The sequence below is a fragment of the Canis lupus genome, chromosome 36 (genome assembly GCF_003254725.2).
Source record: "Canis lupus dingo isolate Sandy chromosome 36, ASM325472v2, whole genome shotgun sequence".
NCBI classification, from domain to species: Eukaryota; Metazoa; Chordata; class Mammalia; order Carnivora; family Canidae; genus Canis; species Canis lupus.
The window spans coordinates 19,930,839-19,952,789 of NC_064278.1; the positions used below are offsets into that span (position 1 = coordinate 19,930,839).

At 33.0% G+C, this 21,951-nt stretch overlaps 1 protein-coding gene across 8 annotated transcripts in view; it reads right to left on the reverse strand.

Moving 5' to 3' along the window:
- The window catches only part of LNPK (lunapark, ER junction formation factor), a 78,470-nt gene that overhangs the window by 15,134 nt on the left and 41,385 nt on the right, over positions 1-21,951 (reverse strand). For all 8 annotated transcript variants that reach the window (XM_049106076.1, XM_049106078.1, XM_049106077.1 and 5 more), the window contains 3 exons: positions 20,700-20,783; positions 20,570-20,621; positions 5,269-5,481 (listed from right to left, as the gene is read on the reverse strand). In XM_049106076.1, the coding sequence (XP_048962033.1) occupies positions 5,269-5,481; positions 20,570-20,621; positions 20,700-20,783 (349 nt within the window). The remainder of the gene's footprint in view (positions 1-5,268; positions 5,482-20,569; positions 20,622-20,699; positions 20,784-21,951) is intronic.

Sequence of the window (21,951 nt, forward strand, 5' to 3'; positions counted from 1 at the left end):
AAAAAACTAACAGAACTACAAAAAGAAATAGACAAATACATAGTGTGCGTGTGTATATATATATGTATACTATACTTATATACATAAATACAATGGTAAATACATATTTATATACATGCACACACAATAGTTGGAGATTTCAACAGCTTCCTCTCAAAAATTAATAGAATAAACACAGAAATCAGTAATGATATATAGAAGACTCAAACAACATTATGTGCTACCAACTTGTCCTAATTGACATGTATAGTCACTCTATCCAACAGGAACAGAATATATATTCAAGTGGAATATAAAATATTTACCAAGACAGATGATATAGTAAGACATAAAAGCCTCAGTATATTTATGAAGATTCAAACAATACAAAGTATGTTTTCTGACCATAACAAAATTAAATTAGAAATCAGTAACAGAAAGACATCAAGAAAATCTCCAAATATTTGGAGACTAACACACATTTAAATAAAGGAAGGTTCAAAAAAATCAAAATGTAAGTTAGACAGTATTTTTTATTGAATGAAAATGAAAAAAGAAACATCAAAATTGTGATATGCAGCCAAAGCAGTGGGTAGAGGAAAATTTGTAACACTAAAACATCTATAAAAGAGGGCAAATCTAAATTTCTGAATTCAGCTTCCACCTTAAGAAACTAAAAAGGAAGAGCAAGTGAAACCCAAGATAGAACTTAAAAATAAGTAAATAAAGAGTATAAATTAATAAACTAGAAAATACAAAACTAATAGAGAAAATCTGGTTCTTTTGAGAACATCAAAACTGATAAACCTCTAGGCAGACTAATTAGGAAAAAAAGAGAAGATACAAAATACTAATATCAGGAACGAGAGAAATGGCATAAATCTAAATTGTAGATAACAAAAGGATAATAAAAGCATATTATGAATAATTTTATGCCAATAAATTCAAAAGTTACATGAAATAGACAAATACTTTGAAAGACTACCAAATTAGCATAGATCACTCAACTAGAAATAAGTATTCAATATGCTAAAATTGTATTAAGAATTTTTATATCTATGTTTCTGAGAGATAAGTGTAGATTTTCTTCAACTAAATTTTTAGTTAAAAAAAACAAACACCTTCCACAATGAAAACACCAGACCTCAATGCTTCACCCTGTAAATTCTACCAAATATTTAAGGAAGAAATATAAATTCTATACAAAATTGTCTATAAAACTGAAGATGAGAGAATATCTTCCTATATCTTTGATACCAAAACCAGACAAAGATTTTATAAGAAAAAAATAATATTATAGACCAACATCTCTAAGGAACATTGATGCAAACAATATTTTTTGATGTAAACATTTTTAACAAACTTTTAGCAAATCAAACCCAACTGTATATATAAAAAATAAAACATCACAACTAAGTCAGATTTATCCCAGGAAAGCAAGGTAGTCTAACATTTTAAAAATCTGTCAATGTATTTCACTACATTAACAGATGTTAAAACAAAAAATAAACTAAAACCTCATATGAGCATCTCAATAGATGCAGAAAAAGCATCTAATAAAACCCATCATCCATTATCGATAAAAATCTTCAGCTAACTAGAAATTGAAGGGTACTCCCTCAATGTGATAAAAGCTATCTATATAAAATAAAACACCAACAACAAAAAGACTGTACAGCTAATACCACGCTGAATGGTGAAAAGATAACTGTTTTCCTCCTAAGATCAGCAATAAGGAAGAATGTCTGCTTTTGCCACTTCTTTTCTTTTAAGGATTTTTTTTTAAGGATTTTATTTATTTATTCATGAGAGACACAGGCTGAGTAGGAAGCAGGCTCCATGCAAGGAGCCCTACGTGGGACTCGATCCTGGATCCGGGATCACGCCCTGAGACACTCAACTGCTGAGCCACCCAGGCATCCCAAGGATTTTATTTTTAAATAATCTCTACACCCAATGTGTGGCTTGAATTTACAACCCCAAAATCAAGAGTTGCATGCTCCACCAACTGAGCTAGCCAGGCTCCCCTGCTTTTGCCACTTCTATTCAACATTGTACCAAAGGTTCTAGCTTGTATAATAAGCAAGAATAAGAAATAAAAGGAACCCAGATTAGAAAAGGAGAATTATCTTTATTCACAATGTTGATACCCTATGGAAAATACTATCGAATCTATTAAAAAAAACTCATAAAACTAGGGGGCACCTGGGTGGCTCAGTGGGTAAACATCTGCCTTTGGCTCAGGTAGTGATCCTGGGGTCATAGGATCAAGTCCCACATTGGGCTCCCTGAGGGGACCCTGCTTCTCCCTCTGCCTCTCCCTCTGTGTCTCTCCCGAATAAATAAATAAAATCTTTAAAAAAAAAAAAAAACTAATAAAACTAATAAGTGTAGCAAGATCATAGAAGGCCAATATACAAAAATCAACTGCATTTCTATGTATATTAGCAATGAACTGTAGGTAGCAAAACAAAGCCATTTTGAGCCGTTTAGACTCAAAAATTGGAAATAATACATATACGTTTATCCAAAAAAAAGTGCAAAACCTGTATGCTGCACACTACAAAATGTTGCTGAGAAAAACTGAAGATCTAAACAGATATACTGTGTTTTATTATATAAAACACTGTTTTATATAATATTATATAAAAAACTGTGTTTATTATATAAACACAGCAATATCAGAAGAAACAAATGGAGAGTGGAAGAATAATCTAGTTTTAATTAATGACTTACATTATATAAAAACATTAATAACAAAAATAAAAAGTTATGAATTGTGAGAACTGTTTGTAGGATATACTCTGAATGAAGAGACAACACAGAAGGCAGCATTGAAAAGAAAGTGAGAAAAAAAAAAAAAAAAAAGAAAAGAAAGTGAGAGAATAAAATAAGTGATGTTTGCCTTTGTAAAGCAAGGCAGGATGAACATAAGCATAAGATAGACAGCAATGAAGGTTCACATGGAGACCTCATAGAAGACTGCAACAAAATGAGGCCTTGCTGAAATAAGCCTTGCAGTATAAGGATACAAGGTTTTCAAAATGATTGTGACAAAAACTATAAAGTATTAAAGAATAGCTTTAGAGTAGCAATACTGTATTAATATTTTAAAGGCTAATAAAGAGATTTGCTTTGTAAATGGTCACAAACCTAAAGGTTGTTACTATCTGAAAAAGGGCAAATGATGTCAAAATTGTAGCAATTAACAAATGAAATTAGGTTCTAGAATAAGTTCTTAGTGTAACAAATCAAGAACATTCATCAGATTTCATCAGACAAGTTATTGGCTTACTTGTATTAACAATATTTGATCATTTATGATCAAAACATAAATTTGATGACAGACATTAAATGTCATCTCTCAGTATCAAATTTTCAACTTGAATAAGTATGCCAAATAGTATCTTGAAAGCATTTAGGTCAAATTAACTTTTGCTGGAATATTTTACTTCTATATGTTTAAAATGAGTATGTCCATAAAGGAATCTGGATACATAAAACAACAGATTTCATAAAAATATCTTAAATGCTGTACATACTAATAACTTTTAAAATAAAACATCTTCATATTTATGCTGTTATAGGTAACAGCAATTAATACAAACATCAAGAGCAATCATTGTAGGAATACTGGTCATTTTTACACAGCTTGGCAAATTATCAAGTACCTGCTGGTTATTAATTTTCAAACATATGGGAGCCCTGTGGTAATACACATTAAATTGATTCTCTTCCACAAATATGGCATAATGAAAAAATGAATTATTAATCTTCTCTATAAGAAATCATTTAACTCATTCATATTTTTGGCAATGCACAACTTAAATAGTCTTCTACATGGAAAGTGAATTAAAAACTTAAGCAAAATATGTTTTATTTACATAATCATGAAATTTAGGCTATTGTTCCCTCTATAACCCTATTTCTTATAGGTGCAATACAATTTTTATTACTTTATACAAGTTGCTAAACTTTTATTTTCTTAAAATTTAGATACCCAAATGTATATAATTCATGCATTCTCACAAAAAAGTTCTTTCATTAAACAACTAAGAACCTTATAAATCACAAGTATCTCAAATCAATCAAATAAAACAAATAATTCTCAATTTAATTTTTCTCAACTTCACAAACTATATGGCTTCCTTAAATGATATCATTTTATGTCAATTTTAGAAGTATTTTTTCAATAACTACCTTTAAAGTTATGATTTATATACATTTCATTTGTAGCCAGCTTTCATTTGTTTATAAATTATCAGTTTTCTAGTTTCCTAAAATCTAATGTTCCCCTTTTTTTTTTTTTTGAAAGAAAAGGAGGGAAAAAAACTAGTGTCATAATAACATTTAGATTGCCTTTATTGTATAAGTGCCCTGAATACCTGATATCGACCACTGACTAGCCTCAAAATCATTATAAATTATATGTTAGTAATTAGTCATGAATTACCAAAGTGATTTAAATTAGAATTAAATATCCTAAGATAAGATAAATAATTTATTATCATATTCAAGAATCTGACATGGAAATTTACACAAAATAATGTAATCTGCTGAAGCAGTAGACTTCACTGTGGGTGTTCCACCACAGTCCAAAAGAAAGCTGCAGGGTAATATAATCTATTATATTCCACAAACGGGGTCTTCCCCTAGAGATCTACCACATTGAAAAAGAGAATCCAAAGAAATGAAATAGAAAAGGCAATATGTTAATTTAATAGAACTTGATGCTAAAGTACCTGTCAGAAAATACTAAGGTTCAATGGCTTAATAAAAGAAAAAATCTACCAGCCCATATTAACAATAATAGTATTATACACCACAATGCAGAAATAGTCTTCCTGGAATATGTTGTCATGTTTAAAAATATATGTGGAAAAAATAAAAATAAAATAAATAAAAATATATGTGAAGAGTTTAGCAAAAAGCATGAATATATTCCAAAAGTGTTCTCTTCTATCCCATTTTATATAAATCTGGAGCCATTCTAAAGCTGAATATAAAAAGATATGCTATACTGTTGACTATGGACTACTACAAAGTTTTATTGCCATTTAAACAAAGAAGCCATAACAGTTAAATGAGCTCAAGAAATAGGTTTCAGTATCACAAGGTGCCAGCTGTAAAGAGTTATGGCTAATTGAATATGGAACTCCTGCTTAATCAGATAACTGCTCTGCTATTTCCAAATGAAATGCCATTTCCATACTGCCTGAAAATGGCCCGTTTTATTGGTAACCAGAGAAAACAATATAAACTGTAAATAACATTAAGTGCTCTGTTTACCCATTCCAGGCACTGAAGTAGCAGGGGATCCAAGACGTCTTGGTAACACATTTGATGATAGGGCTGGAGTAACAGTTCTTTCAGGGGGTCCACCAGGGGCTGAACTGTCCTTTGGTGGTCCAGGAGATACTGGAACTTGCGGAGGAGGGCCCTGGCTAGAGCTTGCTGGTGTTGGAGAAAGGTTTCTCTGAACTGCAGTTCGCTGACGAATCTCTGAGAATAACAATTAAAAAGAGCATTTTTTATTTAATATCCATATTAGCCAATACCACAAAATGATTCACATTTAATAAAGTTTTGTGGCACCAGAAAGCATCTGTAGGGTCAAAACTTCTTGTAATAAGAAATTCATAAAATGTAACACTAAGAACTGACTATAACGGTACTTACTCCATTTCTGACCCTATATTTCCAACTGCATATATTTACACAAAATCCTTGATTTAAGTCTATCTACAGATATCACTTTTCAAAATAAATACAAATAAAATAAAATCATCACCCAATTATGTGTCCTGTCTTTTTACATTAATTCTTCCTAATTTATGATAAAGGAAAGTAAGTTTATCAGAATTAGTGAAAACTGATGAAAATGGCAGACTTGTTTTTTCAAGATAATGAGTGAATAAGTATATTCTGGAATTATCAAATGATTTATGAAGTACTTAATCTAAGTAGTCATAGAAATGCTGAAAAAGTACTCTTTACTATTAGGAACTACTCCTAATCTCCTTTATACTATTACTGTCTCTTTGGTAATTTTTTTTTCCCCAATACATTCAATAAAGGAAAACTTCCTCTCTGTATAAACAGTTATCATCATAAATAAATCATATCTTTTAGTTGCAGAAATTACAAGATTTTCTCTAACAGGGGCTGGTAAATGTGCCAAATCAGGCTCCTGCCCCTTTTTGTAGTTTTATTTAAAACACAATGCTCTTTTGTTTACATATTGTCTATAGCTCCTTTAGAAAAGCTGAGCATTTGCAAGAGATCATATGGCTGTCAGAGCCATTTACTATATTTACTATCTTGCCCTTTACAGAAAGTTTCATGATCTCCTAACTCCATAACACAAATGTAATGCTATCATTTCCCATTCCCACCAATATCTTACTTGAATGTTGATGGTAAGATCTCAAGAAAAGAAGTGCTTATAGCTTTTTAATTCTACGTATCACCTTAAATTATCACAAATCCTCAAACAGTAGGCGGAAACTCAAGAAATTAAATTTTAATTGGCATGACTGGTAAAAATGCATACTTCCAGAAGCAAAATATTTTAAATTTGGATGACAGCTAAAAGATTTTCATGACGAGTTCATTGGAACTAAAAGTACACCTCTAGCATCAGGTTTCAGTTCATTACAATCTAGCAGAAACTTCTTTAGAATCCTGGCTGTAACTTATAGCATTATTTGACCTAAGATGGGTTAACTTCACTAAACCTCTTTTCTTTATCTGCAAATTTAGGATAATAATATTAATTCACAAAATTGTTATAAGGATTAAATGATATCTGTATTGATAGCCCACATTTATCAAATGCATAATATTTCAGATGACACTGTTTTCACACAAAGTATTTTCAAATGACCCATTAGTGAACTGTAATTACTGAAACCAAGTAATTTTCCTCTGGTTTTTAATTGTCTCTAATCTGGCCACTGAAATAATAAATTAAAAGCAGATCATCATTATATAACTGGAACTGTCTTTGTATCTTGCTATTTTCCATGCAGTTTATTTAGAAATTTTCAGATTTTACCTGGACTAATTGTAACCTAATATCTCCTGCAAATTAGCTGGTTACTTATCTTTTACTCACAAGGAACATCTCAAAAGGTGGTTGGTTACACACAGGGAAAGGCATGAAATGCTGCAAAAGGTATTGAGGGGTGCCTGGCTGGCTCAGTTGGTAAAGCATGCAACTCAATCTCAGAATTGGGAGTTGAAGCCCCACATTGGGTGTGGAGCACGTGATGTGATGAGCACTGGGTATTATATGCAAATGATGAATTATTGAACACTGTATCTGAAACTAATGATGTACTATATGCTGGTTAATTGAATTTAAATTTTTAAAATGCTGCAAAAGGTATTAAGATCAATGTAATTATATTAAGATTGGTCATTTAAATTAATTTTTACAAAACAAGATATCAAATACTATAAATCATTTTTTAGCCAATTTTCAGGTAAAACATAACTTTAAAAAATGACATTTTTCTTCCAGATAAATAAAAGTTTAACATGTATCAGACTGTATTAAAAGTAGTTATTACTCTTTCACTTCTTAAAAACAGACTTGAAACTGCTTCCTCTGAATGTGCATCTACTTTGCAACAATTAACTCAAGTACCATTTTAACATACATCCCTCATGAACTACTAAAAGCTGAGGTCTATAACTAGCTAGGTTAACAAAGGACACCACATCTAGCATTCTATAAAAGAGATTTGGTTTAATAATTTCTAAATCTGTATTTAGACAGAAAATGGGACGCCCAGGTGGCTCAGCGGTTGAGCACATCTGCCTTCGGCTCAGGAAGTGATCCTAGAGTCCGGGGATCAAGTCCCACATCAGGCTCCCTGCATGGAGCATCCCTCTGCATATGTCTCTGTCTCTCTCATGAATAAATAAATAAAAACTTTTAAAATATATAAATAAATGAATTTAGGCAGAAAAAAGGAGAAAATTATATAAGGGTGAGGAAAGGAAGGAAAGTTTCATCATTTTCAAAGGAAAAGCAGGTAACAAAATTACAATATCAACAGATGAAAATAGCTAGCAACAACATCAAATCTATATTTGGTAAGGTGTTATGAAATATTCTGGTAGTCTCAACTTAAAATATCTAAGATTTAAAAAACCAATAAATAAATAAAATAAAACATCTAAGATTTCTCTACTTTTAGTTACTTGTCATTCACGAATGCTTTGTATTACTCTAAAAAGTTTCTGGTATTCAACAAAGTATTATATTGGTTATATTTAACATTTCCTGCATTTAAATGTAAAATACCATCCCACAAAAAAAGATTTACCAAGCATTTAACATCAATCTGGTAAAGAATCATAAGAAGTTTTCCATAAGTTCAATTCTTGAACTAGAGGATTTTTCAAAATCCTTATCAGTGATCAGTCACCGATTCAATAAAAAAATCACACCACGTATGAGTACATATCTATATTTTTAAATTCAAAATGAAGGAAATAGAATCTAAATGAGATTTAAAAAAACTTCTATATTACAATAAACAAAGTTTAAAATAATAATAAAATGGCGCCTGGGTGGCTCAGTTAAAATAATGATAAAACAAGATAGTTGTTAAAAAGCATAGACTCTGCCTGAAGTCAGTCAGTCAGAGAAAGACAAATACCATATGATTTCACTCACATGTGGAATTTAAGAAACAAAACAGATGAACATGGAGAAAAAAAGAGGCAATCCATAAAACAGACTCTTAACTATAGAGAACAAACTAAGGGTTGATGGAGGGAGATGGGGGGGATGGGTGATGGGGATTAAGGAAGGCACTTGTGATGAGCACAGGATGTTGTAAGTGATGAATCACTAAACTCTACACATGAAACTAATATTATACTACATGTTAACGGGTATTTAAATAAAAACTTGAAACTACAAAGAAAAAAAGCAGACTCTGGAATGAAGCTCTATTGATTTAAATTTCGGCTCCACTGTTTATTAGAGGTGCATGCAACCTTTTCTGAATTGATAACAAGTCTCAGTTCAGCTTCCTTATAATAGGAATACTTACTTCTTACAGTTGTTATAAAGATTAAATAAGATCAGCAACAAAAAGGGTTTAACCAAAGCACAGGTACTTACCAAGTACTTAATAAATAAAACCTACTAGAAATAGTATTCAACTAAAGGCCAGAGATTACAATAAATCAAAAGCTAAGCAATCTAGAATTTCTAAAGCAAAAATTAAAATAAAATGTAGATATTAATGTACAATTAAATGTTTTCCTAAACATATTTGTGAGCTTCCTAGTGTAAATTCACAATTTATGCAAAAACTTAAATCCATTAACTCTAGCTTGCTCTAAAATAATTCTTGAGACAAATGTTCTATAATACAAATAATTCTCTTGATATACTGGATTTTTAAATACCGACTGTTTACTTGAAGAGGGTTTTGTCTTCATTTTTGGTATTAAGCTGTAGTGGGAAGAATAGTACACTATAGTTAGAAGACTTGGATTTTCATCCTAGGGATAACACCAGTTCCTTATGCAAACTAAAGTCTTTTATCCACTCTGGGTTTCAAATTTCTTTAAAGAGTGTTGGCAAAACTACAAAGACAATCCTCATATTTTCCCTAGTATTGGTCAAAGTTTTTCTCAACATTATGTCTAGCTCTAAGCCTCATAAGAAAAAGCATCAAGCAAAAGTCTTTGAATGATTCACATATACAAATGTGGAGATTCTTAAATTTAGGGTGTATTTGGCTCTTTATAAGTGATTATTAAATGTAGGTAAAAGAGGCATGAGATATCTTCAGGAGAGTTTCTATTTTTAAATTCATATAAATTCTGGTCTCAATTGTCTAAATTTATATGATTCCTTTAAATAATCAAAATAATAAAGACTATTGCATCTTGCATCTCTTCTTTTTACTTTTAAAATTTTTTTGAAGGTCTTTATTCACTGTATAATCTTCTACGTATCCTACTCATAATAAGCTACTTTAAATTCAGCCTCTGCCCTACTTCCCTAAGTAAATTTTCTCAATAGGTTGGATGGCTTTTTAGTATCAAAATGACTCCATAACCTCTTCCCTCTCATAGAGGCAAAGCCTTGGGGAGGAAAGAAAGAAAGAAAGAAACAGAGAGAGAGAAAAAGAAAGAAAGAAAAAACTTCCCCAACATTTCACTCCTCAACTTAACACAATTTGTTTTTCGTCCTCCTTCTTAGCTACCATAGTATCACTTACTGCTGAAGGCACCATTGTTTTGGTTACCACTAATGTTATAGCTACTCTTTATGAAATCCTTATTATCTGCTAGGAACTATAACAGATGCTTAATGTGAGTTTACTAATGTCATCTAATATTTAGACCAACTCTGAGGTAACTTCTACCATCAGTTTTCAAAAGAAACCAAAGCTCAGAAGCTAAATAACTTGCCAAAAGTCTCACAGTAATTAAGAGATGGACATAGGACACAAATTCCAGTTATTATAACAATGTCCTCAACTCTGTTCAACCTCAGATTTGATGACCTCATTTGTCTTCTACTTGACCCTTTGTAGACTATGACAGCAGATGCCATCCCTACTACACTTCAACTTTCTAGATGCTAGTTTAGTTCTGCTTTCAAGTCTAAGCATTTCTTCTGTCTTTTTCCTGGGTTCCTCCTTTCTCCTATCCTTAAATCTCAATGTTCCCTGGCGTTTGGCCATAAACCTTACTCTATTTTCTTTTCCTGGGCAATTTCACTCAATTCCATGGTTTAAAGAACTATCATCTAGGGGATCCCTGGGTGGCTCAGAGGTGTAGCGCCTGCCTTTGGCCCAGGGCGCAATCCTGGAGTCCCAGGATCGAGTCCCGCGTCGGGCTCCCGGCATGGAGCCTGCTTCTCTCTCTGCCTGTGTCTCTGCCTCTCTCTCTCTCTCTCTCTCTCTCTATGTCTATCATGAATAAATAAAATCTTTAAAAAAAAAAAAAGAACTATCATCTATACATCCCAATGATTCCTAATCTGTACCTATAACCTTAACCTTTTTCCTGATCTCCGTATAAAATAATCAATTACCTATAAACCATACCACCTGGATGTCACTTGACTCAACAAATCCACAAGCAAATCTATTATCTTCTATATAAACTTACCACTCCAATTCTTATGTTTCTTATCTTGCTGAAAACACTAACATCTAACCAGTTGCCAAAAACCTACATGATATCTAGACCCCTCCTCCCACTCTCCACTATCCAAATCTAATTGTCATCAAATCTTGTCATTCTACTCTTAAATCTTAATTATCTGTTAAATCACTCCTTTTTCGACTCCTTTGCCACAATTTTATGTAGTGCCAGCCTTTATTTCTTTTTTTGGATTAGATAATACCCTAATCAATCTGCTGTCCTCAGCCTTGCTCTCTCCAATCCATTCTCCATATTACCAAAAAAAAAAAAAAAAAAAAAGTGTTATTTCTAAAATGCAAAGTCTCTAGTGGCTTATCATGTTGCATATAAGATAAAGTCCCAAACTCCATAATGTTGCATGCAAAATTACCCTCCCTCACATAAACACTCCCTTGTTCAGGCAGATAGCACTATATGCAGTCCCTCAGAGTACCACCTGGTTTCTCTCTTCTTATCTTTGCATGTGAAGTAGACCTGAAGAGTCCTTTCCCAATGTGTTCTCAAAGCAAATTGCTACTAGAATTTATAATGCATTATGATTTGTGCCTACCTTCATTGTGGTCCTTAGTGTGTTAAGATTATTTACATGTGTGTACTCTTTTGAACCAAGATCTCCTAAAGAAAAACTGCATCTTTGTAGCCCCAAGATTTGGCAAGTAACCAGCACAGAATATGAACTTAATAAACATCCATGAAATAAATTCTTTCCTCTTGCATTTCAATATCAAATTTCCAACTACCTACTTAGATGGTGTAGTGGGCTCCCAAACATGTCCACACCCTCATACTCAGAGCCTATAAATGTTATGCTACATGTAAAGGAAATTAAGGCTGCAGCTAGAATTAAGATTGTTAATCAGCTTAATTTGTGTTGCCTACTACATTTCAGCCTAACTTCAGACCATACAAATACACCACCTTCGAGCAGAAAATATGCTAGTCATATATACCACTTGCCAGCCTTTAGTTTACTCTTTTGTTGTCCTATATTTTAAATTAATAATACATTTTGCTTATATTATTTATAAACAAATAATCCAAATTAAAAATGGGCAGAGGACCTGAGTAGATGTTTTTCCAAAGAAGACATACAGATGGCCAAGAGACACATGAAAAGAAACTCACTGTCACTAATTATCAGGGAAATGAATATCAACACCACAATGAGAGATCACCTCACACTAGTCAAAATGGCTAGTATCAAAGACAAGAAATAACAAGTGTTGGCAAGGAGGTGGAAGAAAGGGAACCCTAGAAAACTGTTGGTAGGAATGTAAATTGGTTCAGTCACTATGGAAAACAGTATGGAAGTTCCTCAAAAAAATAAAAGTAGAAATACCACACAACGTCCACTTCTGAGTATTTACTAGGAAAAAAACAAACACACCAATTTTCTGAAAAGTTATATGCATCCTTATGTTCAATGTATCATTATTTACAGTAGACAAGATATAAAAGAAACCTAAGTGTCCATCAACAGATGAATGAATCAATATGTGATATAGATAGATAGATATACACCCACACACACACATATACATACAATGGAATATTACTCAGCCATCAAAAGGGATGAGATCTTGCCCTTTGCAACAACATGGATGGACCTAGAGGGTATTATACTAAGTGAAATAAGTTAGATGGAAAAAGACAAGTTACCATATGATTTCACTTATATGTGGAATCTAAAAAAATAAAAAAATAATAAAAATAAAAAATAAAAAAGACTCATAAATACAGAGAACAAAGTGGTGGTTGCCATAAAGGGGGCCAGAATAGAGGGATGGGTAAAATAGGTGAAGGGGATTAAGAGACACAAATTTACAATTATAAAACAAATAAGTCACTGGGATGAAAAGTATACCATAGGGAATATAGTCAACAATATTGCAATAACTTTGTATGGTGACAGATGGTAACTACACTTAGCTTGGAGAGTCTTTTATAATGCACACAATTGTCAAATCACTATGTTGCTTGCCTAAAACTAATTTAATGTTGTATGTCAATTATACTTCAATTAAAAAAAAGAATATGTTTTGCTTTATAGTTCTTTATCTCAACATTTACATTTTTTCATCACCTTCATGATTTATTTCTACTTTAACTGCCTCCTATCTCTTTCAGTTTTAAACAACCTACACCTTGCAGTTCACCAAGGTCCCATTTGGTAAATTACTACTTTACAACATTTAACTAAATTCATTCATTCTAAAAAAAGTTTTATTTTCTTCAACTCAACACATTTATTAAGTAACCACTATGAGCAAAGCACTAATGAATGGAATGCAGAGTTACATATAGAGGTGGCAAGCAAAGATAAAACAAAATCATGAAACACCAGGTAAGTGCCATAAAAAAAGGAAGCCAACAAAGTACCATGGAGGGTCCAAGCATAGAGCGATTAAAGTCAGCGATGGAATGAAGGAAGGGTTCATAGTAATGGTGGTATTTAAGATGAATATTGAAAAATGGATGGGGATCTAAACGCCTTTGTTTCTGTATTAAGGTACATGTAGCAGTTTTATAATACAGGTCTAAAATTCTTTGATTTGCCTCCCATCAAATGGGGTTGGGAGGATGTCTATGTCTTCTCCCTTGAATCTGTGCTCTGTTACTGTTTGACCAAGAAAATGTAGGGGCCTCAGTTTTCCAACTACTGTCACTTGGGCTTCTTCCTCTTAGAACTCAGACACCATGGTGGAGCAAGTCCAAGTGACCCCATGAGAGAAGTCTATGTGGAGAGTAACTAAGTGCTAGCACCAACTTGTTAGCCATGTGTGTAAGCTATCTTGGTAGTAGATCTTCCAGCTCCAACAGATGTGAGGCAGAGATAAGCAGTCTCTGCCAAACCTTGCCAACACTGCAAATTCATGAGCAAAACAAATTAATATTGTTCTAAGCCACTAAGTTTTGGGGTGGTTTGTTATATAACAGATTATTTTAACAGTACAGATATGACACTTAAGAACACCCAAAAATGAGCTTACTGTTTTACAAGTGTTTTCCATATTTTCTTAATCAAACCTACATCCCAAAAAACAGCAAAATATGGAGTATCATTCCCTTTGCTGTCAAGATCAAAAAGATTAGTGATTTCTACTTTAATCTTCCAAATATACCATGGAACACAAGTGAGTAAACTCTAAAAACCTACTTAAGAAGCTATAATCCATTTTCTAGAGCCATTAAAATTTTCTGCAGTACTTATTGATTTCAAATTTAGCTGTGGCAGGATACAATTGACTTTTCTTTTGTTAATTTCATTAGTAGAGATGCAGGGTTATGTACAAAGGTAAAAAAGAATGCATATGTAGCTTCCTTTTGAAACAAATATAGGGAAGTCTGTTAAGGATTTATAGTCATAACCCAATTCTAGGACCTTGCCATTAAGGATAACTGCAGCCTTTCCAAGTTCAAGCATCCCACTCTGAAAAGTTATCTTTCCAGATTAATTCCTCTATTATTCTTTCAACTCCAAGAGGATCTATAATCCATTAGTTATTAAAGGAGTCAGCAAACTTTCTTTTATAAAGAGTTACACAGTAAATATTTTAGGCTTTGCAGACCGGATACAGTTTCTCTTGCATATTTTTATTCTTCTAATTTTCTTGCAACACTTTAAAAATGTAAAACCAATTCTAAGGTCAAGAGCTATATAAAACGGATCTTGTAGTTTGCAGACTTCTATATTAATACTATCAACATCTTTGTCCATCATCCTCCACTCATGTCCTTATTTCCCTCATGATCATCTTAGATTCTATATACATTGTTATAATCACTACCTTGCAAACACTTTCACTTCCCGTGCACCTTAACCATTTTATTTAATCCATTAGGTAAAACCCCAACCCTGGTTAAAACCAACTCTCTTCCTACTTCATAGCTGTACCCATACAGCTAAACACAACTAGAAAACATGCACAATCATATTTTAAATTGATGACTGTCAATTTTAATTTATTTGCTTACTTTTAAGTAGGCTCCATGCCCAGCGTGGAGCCCAATGTGGGGCTTGAACTCATGACCTCGAGATTAAGATCTGAGCTGAAACCAAAAGTTGGATGCTTAACTAATTGAACCTTCTGGGCATTCCAAATTTATGACTGTTAACTTTAAGTGGGCATTAGCATCCCCTGGCATTCCTACATTTTCCTAATCCATTTGCTCTCTCACATCCCTAGAGATTTATTTTATGCATTCTCTTCAGGCCCCCAACAAGATCTTCCCCATTCTTCTCACTCTAAGAATATAAATACAATCAAAAGACAATTCCCACCAATTACCAGTATCTGTCCATGTTCTCTGTCTTCGCTCCTTACTATTGACAAACTATGCACAGTCCCATCAAAAGCTAACTTCCACACTTGTATACCAAATCCTATCCCTTCTTGCCTCCTCATGGACAGTTTTCCATCAATTACGTTCACTCTCTCCATCATCAATTATTCTGTGTCCTCTAGGCCACTTCCAGTAGCATACAAACATGTTATTTCTGTCATACAGCATGTTCACCCACATACACATAAAGCTTCCCTGTCTAGCTACCCATTTTTCTACTCCCTCTTATTCAAGAGTCTCTTCTGTCTCCAACTTCTCTACTCCCCTATTTTCTTAAGCCCACTCTAATCAGGCTCTTGCCTCATTCCTCCACCAAAACTATTATTTTCAAGGTCACTATGGGCCTCAACATTGTTAAAAATCAATGTTCAATTCTCAACTCTCAACTTACGTAGCAGTATTTCTCACAGTGATCACACCTTGAAACACTTTCTTTAGTTAGCATTCAGGACTCCACATTCTCCTGGGTTTCCTCTAACTGACCACTTCTCAGTGTCTCTTTATGGTTTCTCATTACTCCTGACATCTTAAGGTTAGAGTGCCCCAGGGCAGGCTTGGTCCTTTTCTCTTTTTTCTCCAAATTTACATCTTTGGTAATCTCAAATAGTCTCACAGTTTTGATACCATCCACATATTGAGGATACCCAGATTTATATCTTCAACCTAGATATTTCCTGTTTGCCAGACGTATATTCTATTGCTTCCTTAAAATCTCTACTTGAATGTCTGGCATCTCAAATGTACATGTCCAAAATCAAACCCAGTTCTTCATATCACCTCAAACTTTCCCTTTTCCCCAAAAAGTGCTCCTCTTGCAATTTCTAACATCTTAGTAAATGGCAACTCCATCTTCCCAATTACTCAGGCCAAAATCCTACGTTCTCTGATCCTTCCTTCTCCTACCCCATATCCAACCCATCAGGAAATCTTTTGGGTTCTAACTTCAAAATATATGCAGAATATGACTGCTTCTTAAACCACTTCCACTGTTACTGAACCAAGGTCCAAGCCAACATCAATGCTTTCCTAGACTACTAGAGTAGGTTCCCAAGTAGTCTCCCTGCTTCTACCGTTGCTCCCTTTACAGCCTCAACAAAGTAACCTTCCGATTATTTTATTTGAGATTTTACTTATTTATTCATGAGAGACACACAGAGAGGCGGAGACACAGTCAAAGGGAGAAGCAGGCTCCATGCAGGGAGCTCAATGTGGCACTTAATCCCAGGACTCCAGGATCACGCCCTGAGCCGAAGGCAGATACTCAACCACTGAGCCACCCAGGCATCCCTAACCTTCCAATTAAAACATAATACAGATCATATCAATCTTCTGCTCAAAACAAAAAACAAAAATTTTTAAAAAGTGAAAACTGAAATTCTTAAAATGGTCTACATTCCATAAGGCCGTACAAGGTATGATCCTTTCTTTCCTCTCTTACTGCCCCTCCTACTAGTCCTCCCTTTGTTCAATCCAGTGCAGCCATACTGGTCTTGTTATTTCCAGAGCAATCTGGGTATGCTCTCTACTCAGTCTTTGCACTTGCCGATTCTTCTGTCTACAATGTTCTCCCCTTCAGATATTTGCATGGCTCATTCCCTCACTTCTTTCATATCTTTAATCAAATGTCAAGTTACCAATGTGGCCTTCTGTCTACAATGTTCTCCCCTTCAGATATTTGCATGGCTCATTCCCTCACTTCTTTCATATCTTTAATCAAATGTCAAGTTACCAATGTGGCCTTCCCTGATAAACCTTATTTAAAACTTCAACCCACCCTTACTCAAGGCACTCCCTATTCACCGTTATTTACTTCCTCTAATATATATATATATATATATATATATATATATATATATATATTTCTCTCTCTCTCTCTCACACACACATGCATGCACACATACAAAGTTTTTTGTCTGTTTTGTTCCCTACTATGTTCCTAGGGCCTAAACAATGCCTGGCAGAGAGCACACACTTAAGTAAACATTTATTGAAAAAACAGAAAAAAACAAATCCGAGATTAGTACACTGAAGTCAGATTTATTCCTGCATGCCAATTAAAACTTTGAATAGAAATGTAATTTCTTACCAACCCCAAATATCTCAATTTCTTTATTCTATAGAATCTATTCAGAAAATTCCACTGGCAAATACCTTTTTTCATTAAATCCAAACTTCATTACTTTTTTTTAAAAGCTTGGCATGGAGCCCAACACAGAGCTTGAACTCAGAACCCTGAAATCAAGACCCAAGCTGAGACCAAGAGTCAGATGCTTAACCAACTAAGCCACACAGATGCCCCAAATTTCTTTAATTTACTAAGGACAAAGCTTTCCCATCTCTCAGTCTATGATTCCTCCAGAACTAGAATAAATGCTATGCACCTAAGCACCATATCATTCTATTAAATGTAAATATATATATATACACATATATCTACTTTTATGTTTTTATTCCTTCATACTAAATGATAACACGATTTTCTAAGACTAAGCACCCACCGATAAAAACTCTTTAAAAAGAATTTAAGAAGAAAAAATTATTTAAAAAGGAGTCAGGAAAAAAAAAAAAAAAAAAAAAAGGAGTCAGGACTACACTGTAGATCAATGAAAAACAAGGAGTCTGGGAAACTGGCACAGCCAAAAAAGTCTAAGAAGACATGTCAACTAAATGTAAGATGGTGTCCTGGATGAGATACTGAAGCAGAAAAAGGACATAAAATTAAAGAAAAAAAAAAAACTACGGAAATGGGTGCCTGGGTGGCTCAGTGGTTGAGCATCTGCCTTTGGCTCCAGTCATGATCCTGGGGTCCTATGATTGAGTCCCACATCCAGCTCCCGGCAGGGAGCCTGCTTCTTCCTCTGCTTATGTCTCTGTCTCTATCTGTGTGTCTCTCATGAATGAATGAATGAATCAATCAATCAATCAATCTTAAAAGGAAAAAAAAAAAAACCTAAGGAAATCTGAATAAACTGGACTTTAAGTTAATAACAGTGAATCAATATCGGTTCATTAATTTTAGCAAATGTTAATGTAAGATGGTAACAGAGGATACTTGGTACAAGGTTATATGGGAATTCTTTGTACTAGCTTTGCAATTTTTCTGTAAATCTAAAAATATTCTAAAATATTAACCTTATTAAAAAAGAAGAGATGGTCAGGTTAGTATTATTTCCAGTACATATTATACTCCTTTTAGTAATAAACTTAAGCAAATCGATGAATACTATTTTCAAATTTTATAATCAGTATCAATGTAATATATCATTAACACTACATAATAAAAAATAAAAGATATCGTCTATACATGATTCACAGTTCTGGTTCAGCAATCAAGCAAGAGAGTTATTAAAATAAGAACATATATAATTTTTACTAGCTTTCTTGCATGAGATACATATATATATACATATACATACACATATATATATTTAGTACCTTTTTTTCCCCTTTCTATTTCAGTTCAAAAACAAGACAAGAAAAAAAGGAAAAGAGAGGGAGAGAAGAGAAAGAGGGGAAGGAAGGAAAAAATGAACAATGGTTCAAGCAAAGACATAAATATTTGACTAAACTCACAGGAATGCAGAACTTAAACATTAGTAGAATGTATGACTAAGTCACCTACAAAATGAAAGGAACCTAAAAGAGATCTGAAAAGATTAAACAACAAAACTCAATTATAACTCTCAAAAAGGAGAATGAAGTTGAGATATAGTTTAGAATTTTTTAAAATAAGGAAAAAATTCCAAACAGCAATTAATTACTACAGACCTAGAAGAACTAGTAATACTAGAATAGGACACTCCAGAAGAAATTTTTTTTGTATATTTTTTTATTGGAGTTTGATTTGCCAATATATAGTATAACACCCAGTGCTCATCCCATCAAGTGCCCCCCTCAATGCCCATAATCCAGTCACCCCCTCCTCCCACTCACCTCCCCTTCCACTACCCCTTGTTCGTTTCCCAGACTTAGGAGTCTCTCATGTCAGAAGAAATATTTTTTAAAGATAAAAAAAGCTTATAAGCTTAAGGTCAAAAACCATATTATATTCATCTCTGTATTCCCCATGGCGTTTACACTTAAGAATTATTTAACACGTTCTTTTAAACGAATAGCTCTTTTATGGTATAGCTAAGAGTTAATTCTCCCTAAAAGGATATCCAAAAGCAATGCCACAGGGATCAAGAGCAGAGAGACCAGCAATGGTTTTTCTATAACTACAATACGACATCAGAAGGAAAAAATGTATTTGGATTTCAAAAGCTTCTAAGGAAAAATGAATTTAAATTCTTCAAGGAAATGATGTTGCCTAAATATTAATAAGTACTTAAGAATGTCAGTAAAGAGGTCATACTTTTCTTTTTTTTACTGAAAGAACAGATTTTTTTTAAGTAACAGCAACTGCTTTCCACAAAATATCACATTTAAAAAATATTATTTCCTAAAGTTATTTAAAAAGTATTTTTGAAAAGTTAGTGCCAGTTATACAAAATACTGTAAAAATGATAGAAACCTGGCCTATAGACCAAACTCTTTTAAAAATTACTAAAAAGAAGTATAAATTGTAAAAAACTTAAATCGGTTATGAAGGCAGGAGTTCAGTGCAAGTATCTATGCCTAATTTATTTTAATCATACATAAACTTTTACACTCATCAAAACATCAGGCTTATATTTTTATAAACCAAATCCTACTTAACTGACTGAGCCACTGAGGTGCCCTGTAAGAATTTTCATAAGGTATTCTAAAAGATCCTTATTTGAACAGGGGAAAAAAACTTATAAAATACTGTTGAAATTATTTTAATTTCAAAAGCTTAAAACCAATTATATATTTAATCTCAATGGATAACATCTTTTACTTATCAACATATTCCTGAAAAATCAAAATGAAATGAACTTATTGCCATCCACTCCAAGTCATAACTCATATTACCATATATAAATTAACATAAAAGCATTCTACATAAGTTTTTACACACCTCTATCACACTTTTGAACTCACTTGGATAAATATGGATCTTTCCAACAGCAGCAGCAGTTTCTACAAAGTTATTTACCTTGTCCAGGTCTTGCAGTTACAGCTGCTCCAGCAGATGGCGGCTCAAACTCCTGTCAATTACAATAATGTTATTACAGTGACCTACTACAATGCACTATTTATAAATAGCACTGATATAACAGTCTTACCTTTGCTTTCTTTGAGTCTGGATCAAACCTTTCAAGAATTAATTTAGCCGTTTTATAAGTTTCTTTTTCCATGACTTCTTCAAGCTATGAACAAAAATTTCCATAAATTGTCACACTTCAAAACATACACACTACTTATTTTTATAAGTCCTATTCCGAAAGTATTCAAGTACAATGGTTAAAATAAACAGCATATAATATATCCAGACAGCATCAAATACTTCCTACATTCAAATAATTAAAATCCAGATTTTAAAATGGTTTCTAACCCCTAATATGTTACTTGTATTTAACAGCTTTACTGCAAGGAAATACCAAATACAGCTAATTGTTTACATATAATGAGGAGAATAATTACATGCACCAACTTCAATAATGGAATGTGCAAAAATCTATCAGCCATCATTATTGGAAGTTATTAGACATGACAAGCAAATGACAGGCAATTCCTCAGATTTATTTCCTCATAGCACTTAATGCTATTAATTTAAAGAAGGTCGTTAGCCAAGAGCTTTACAAAATAAAATCTCTGTGCCAATTAACTGCTGTCAGCATCGATTTTAGATTATTTATTAGCAGAAGCAATTAGCTTGCTGCAAATGCAGTGAAAACTCACTAGCTGGGAGAACAGCCATGGAATTTGAACAAATGACTTTAAAAGCTGAAGCTCCCCCTTTTTTACTTAGATTCAAACAACTTTAGAGGGAAAAAAAACACAGTAAGAATTTAAGTAAAAATTTTACTGAGTTCTATACTCACACTAGGGACTGTAATTAAAACAGTTCATTGTTACAGCATTTTATTTACAATACACACAAGTCACTCTATGGCTAAATACAGGGTTTAATTTAAAAAGCAATAACTAGTAAAGTATCATTTTAGCAGTTATGGCCCAATATCAGAAAAAATTTAATTTTAGTACAAGGCAGTCATATTATGACAAATAGCTAATGTATAGAAGAAAATGCTTTGCAAAAATTGGAATGGGATCTTTTCCTTCTCAGTGACCACTGATAGCCATTTAGATTCATTAAATGTCATATTTATTCCAAAGGTCATTTATTTTAGAATACAACACAGAGCACATTTACCAAGTTAAGAATACAGTTAAAAATATGTTACCCAATCATAGTTAATGGATTCCTCATTAAAAACTCAATTCAACATTTAAGAAGCTAAGTACTTAGATGAATGATTTATTAACCTTGGTTTAGTGAAACTAAAACATTTTCCTAATTATTTCAAAATCATG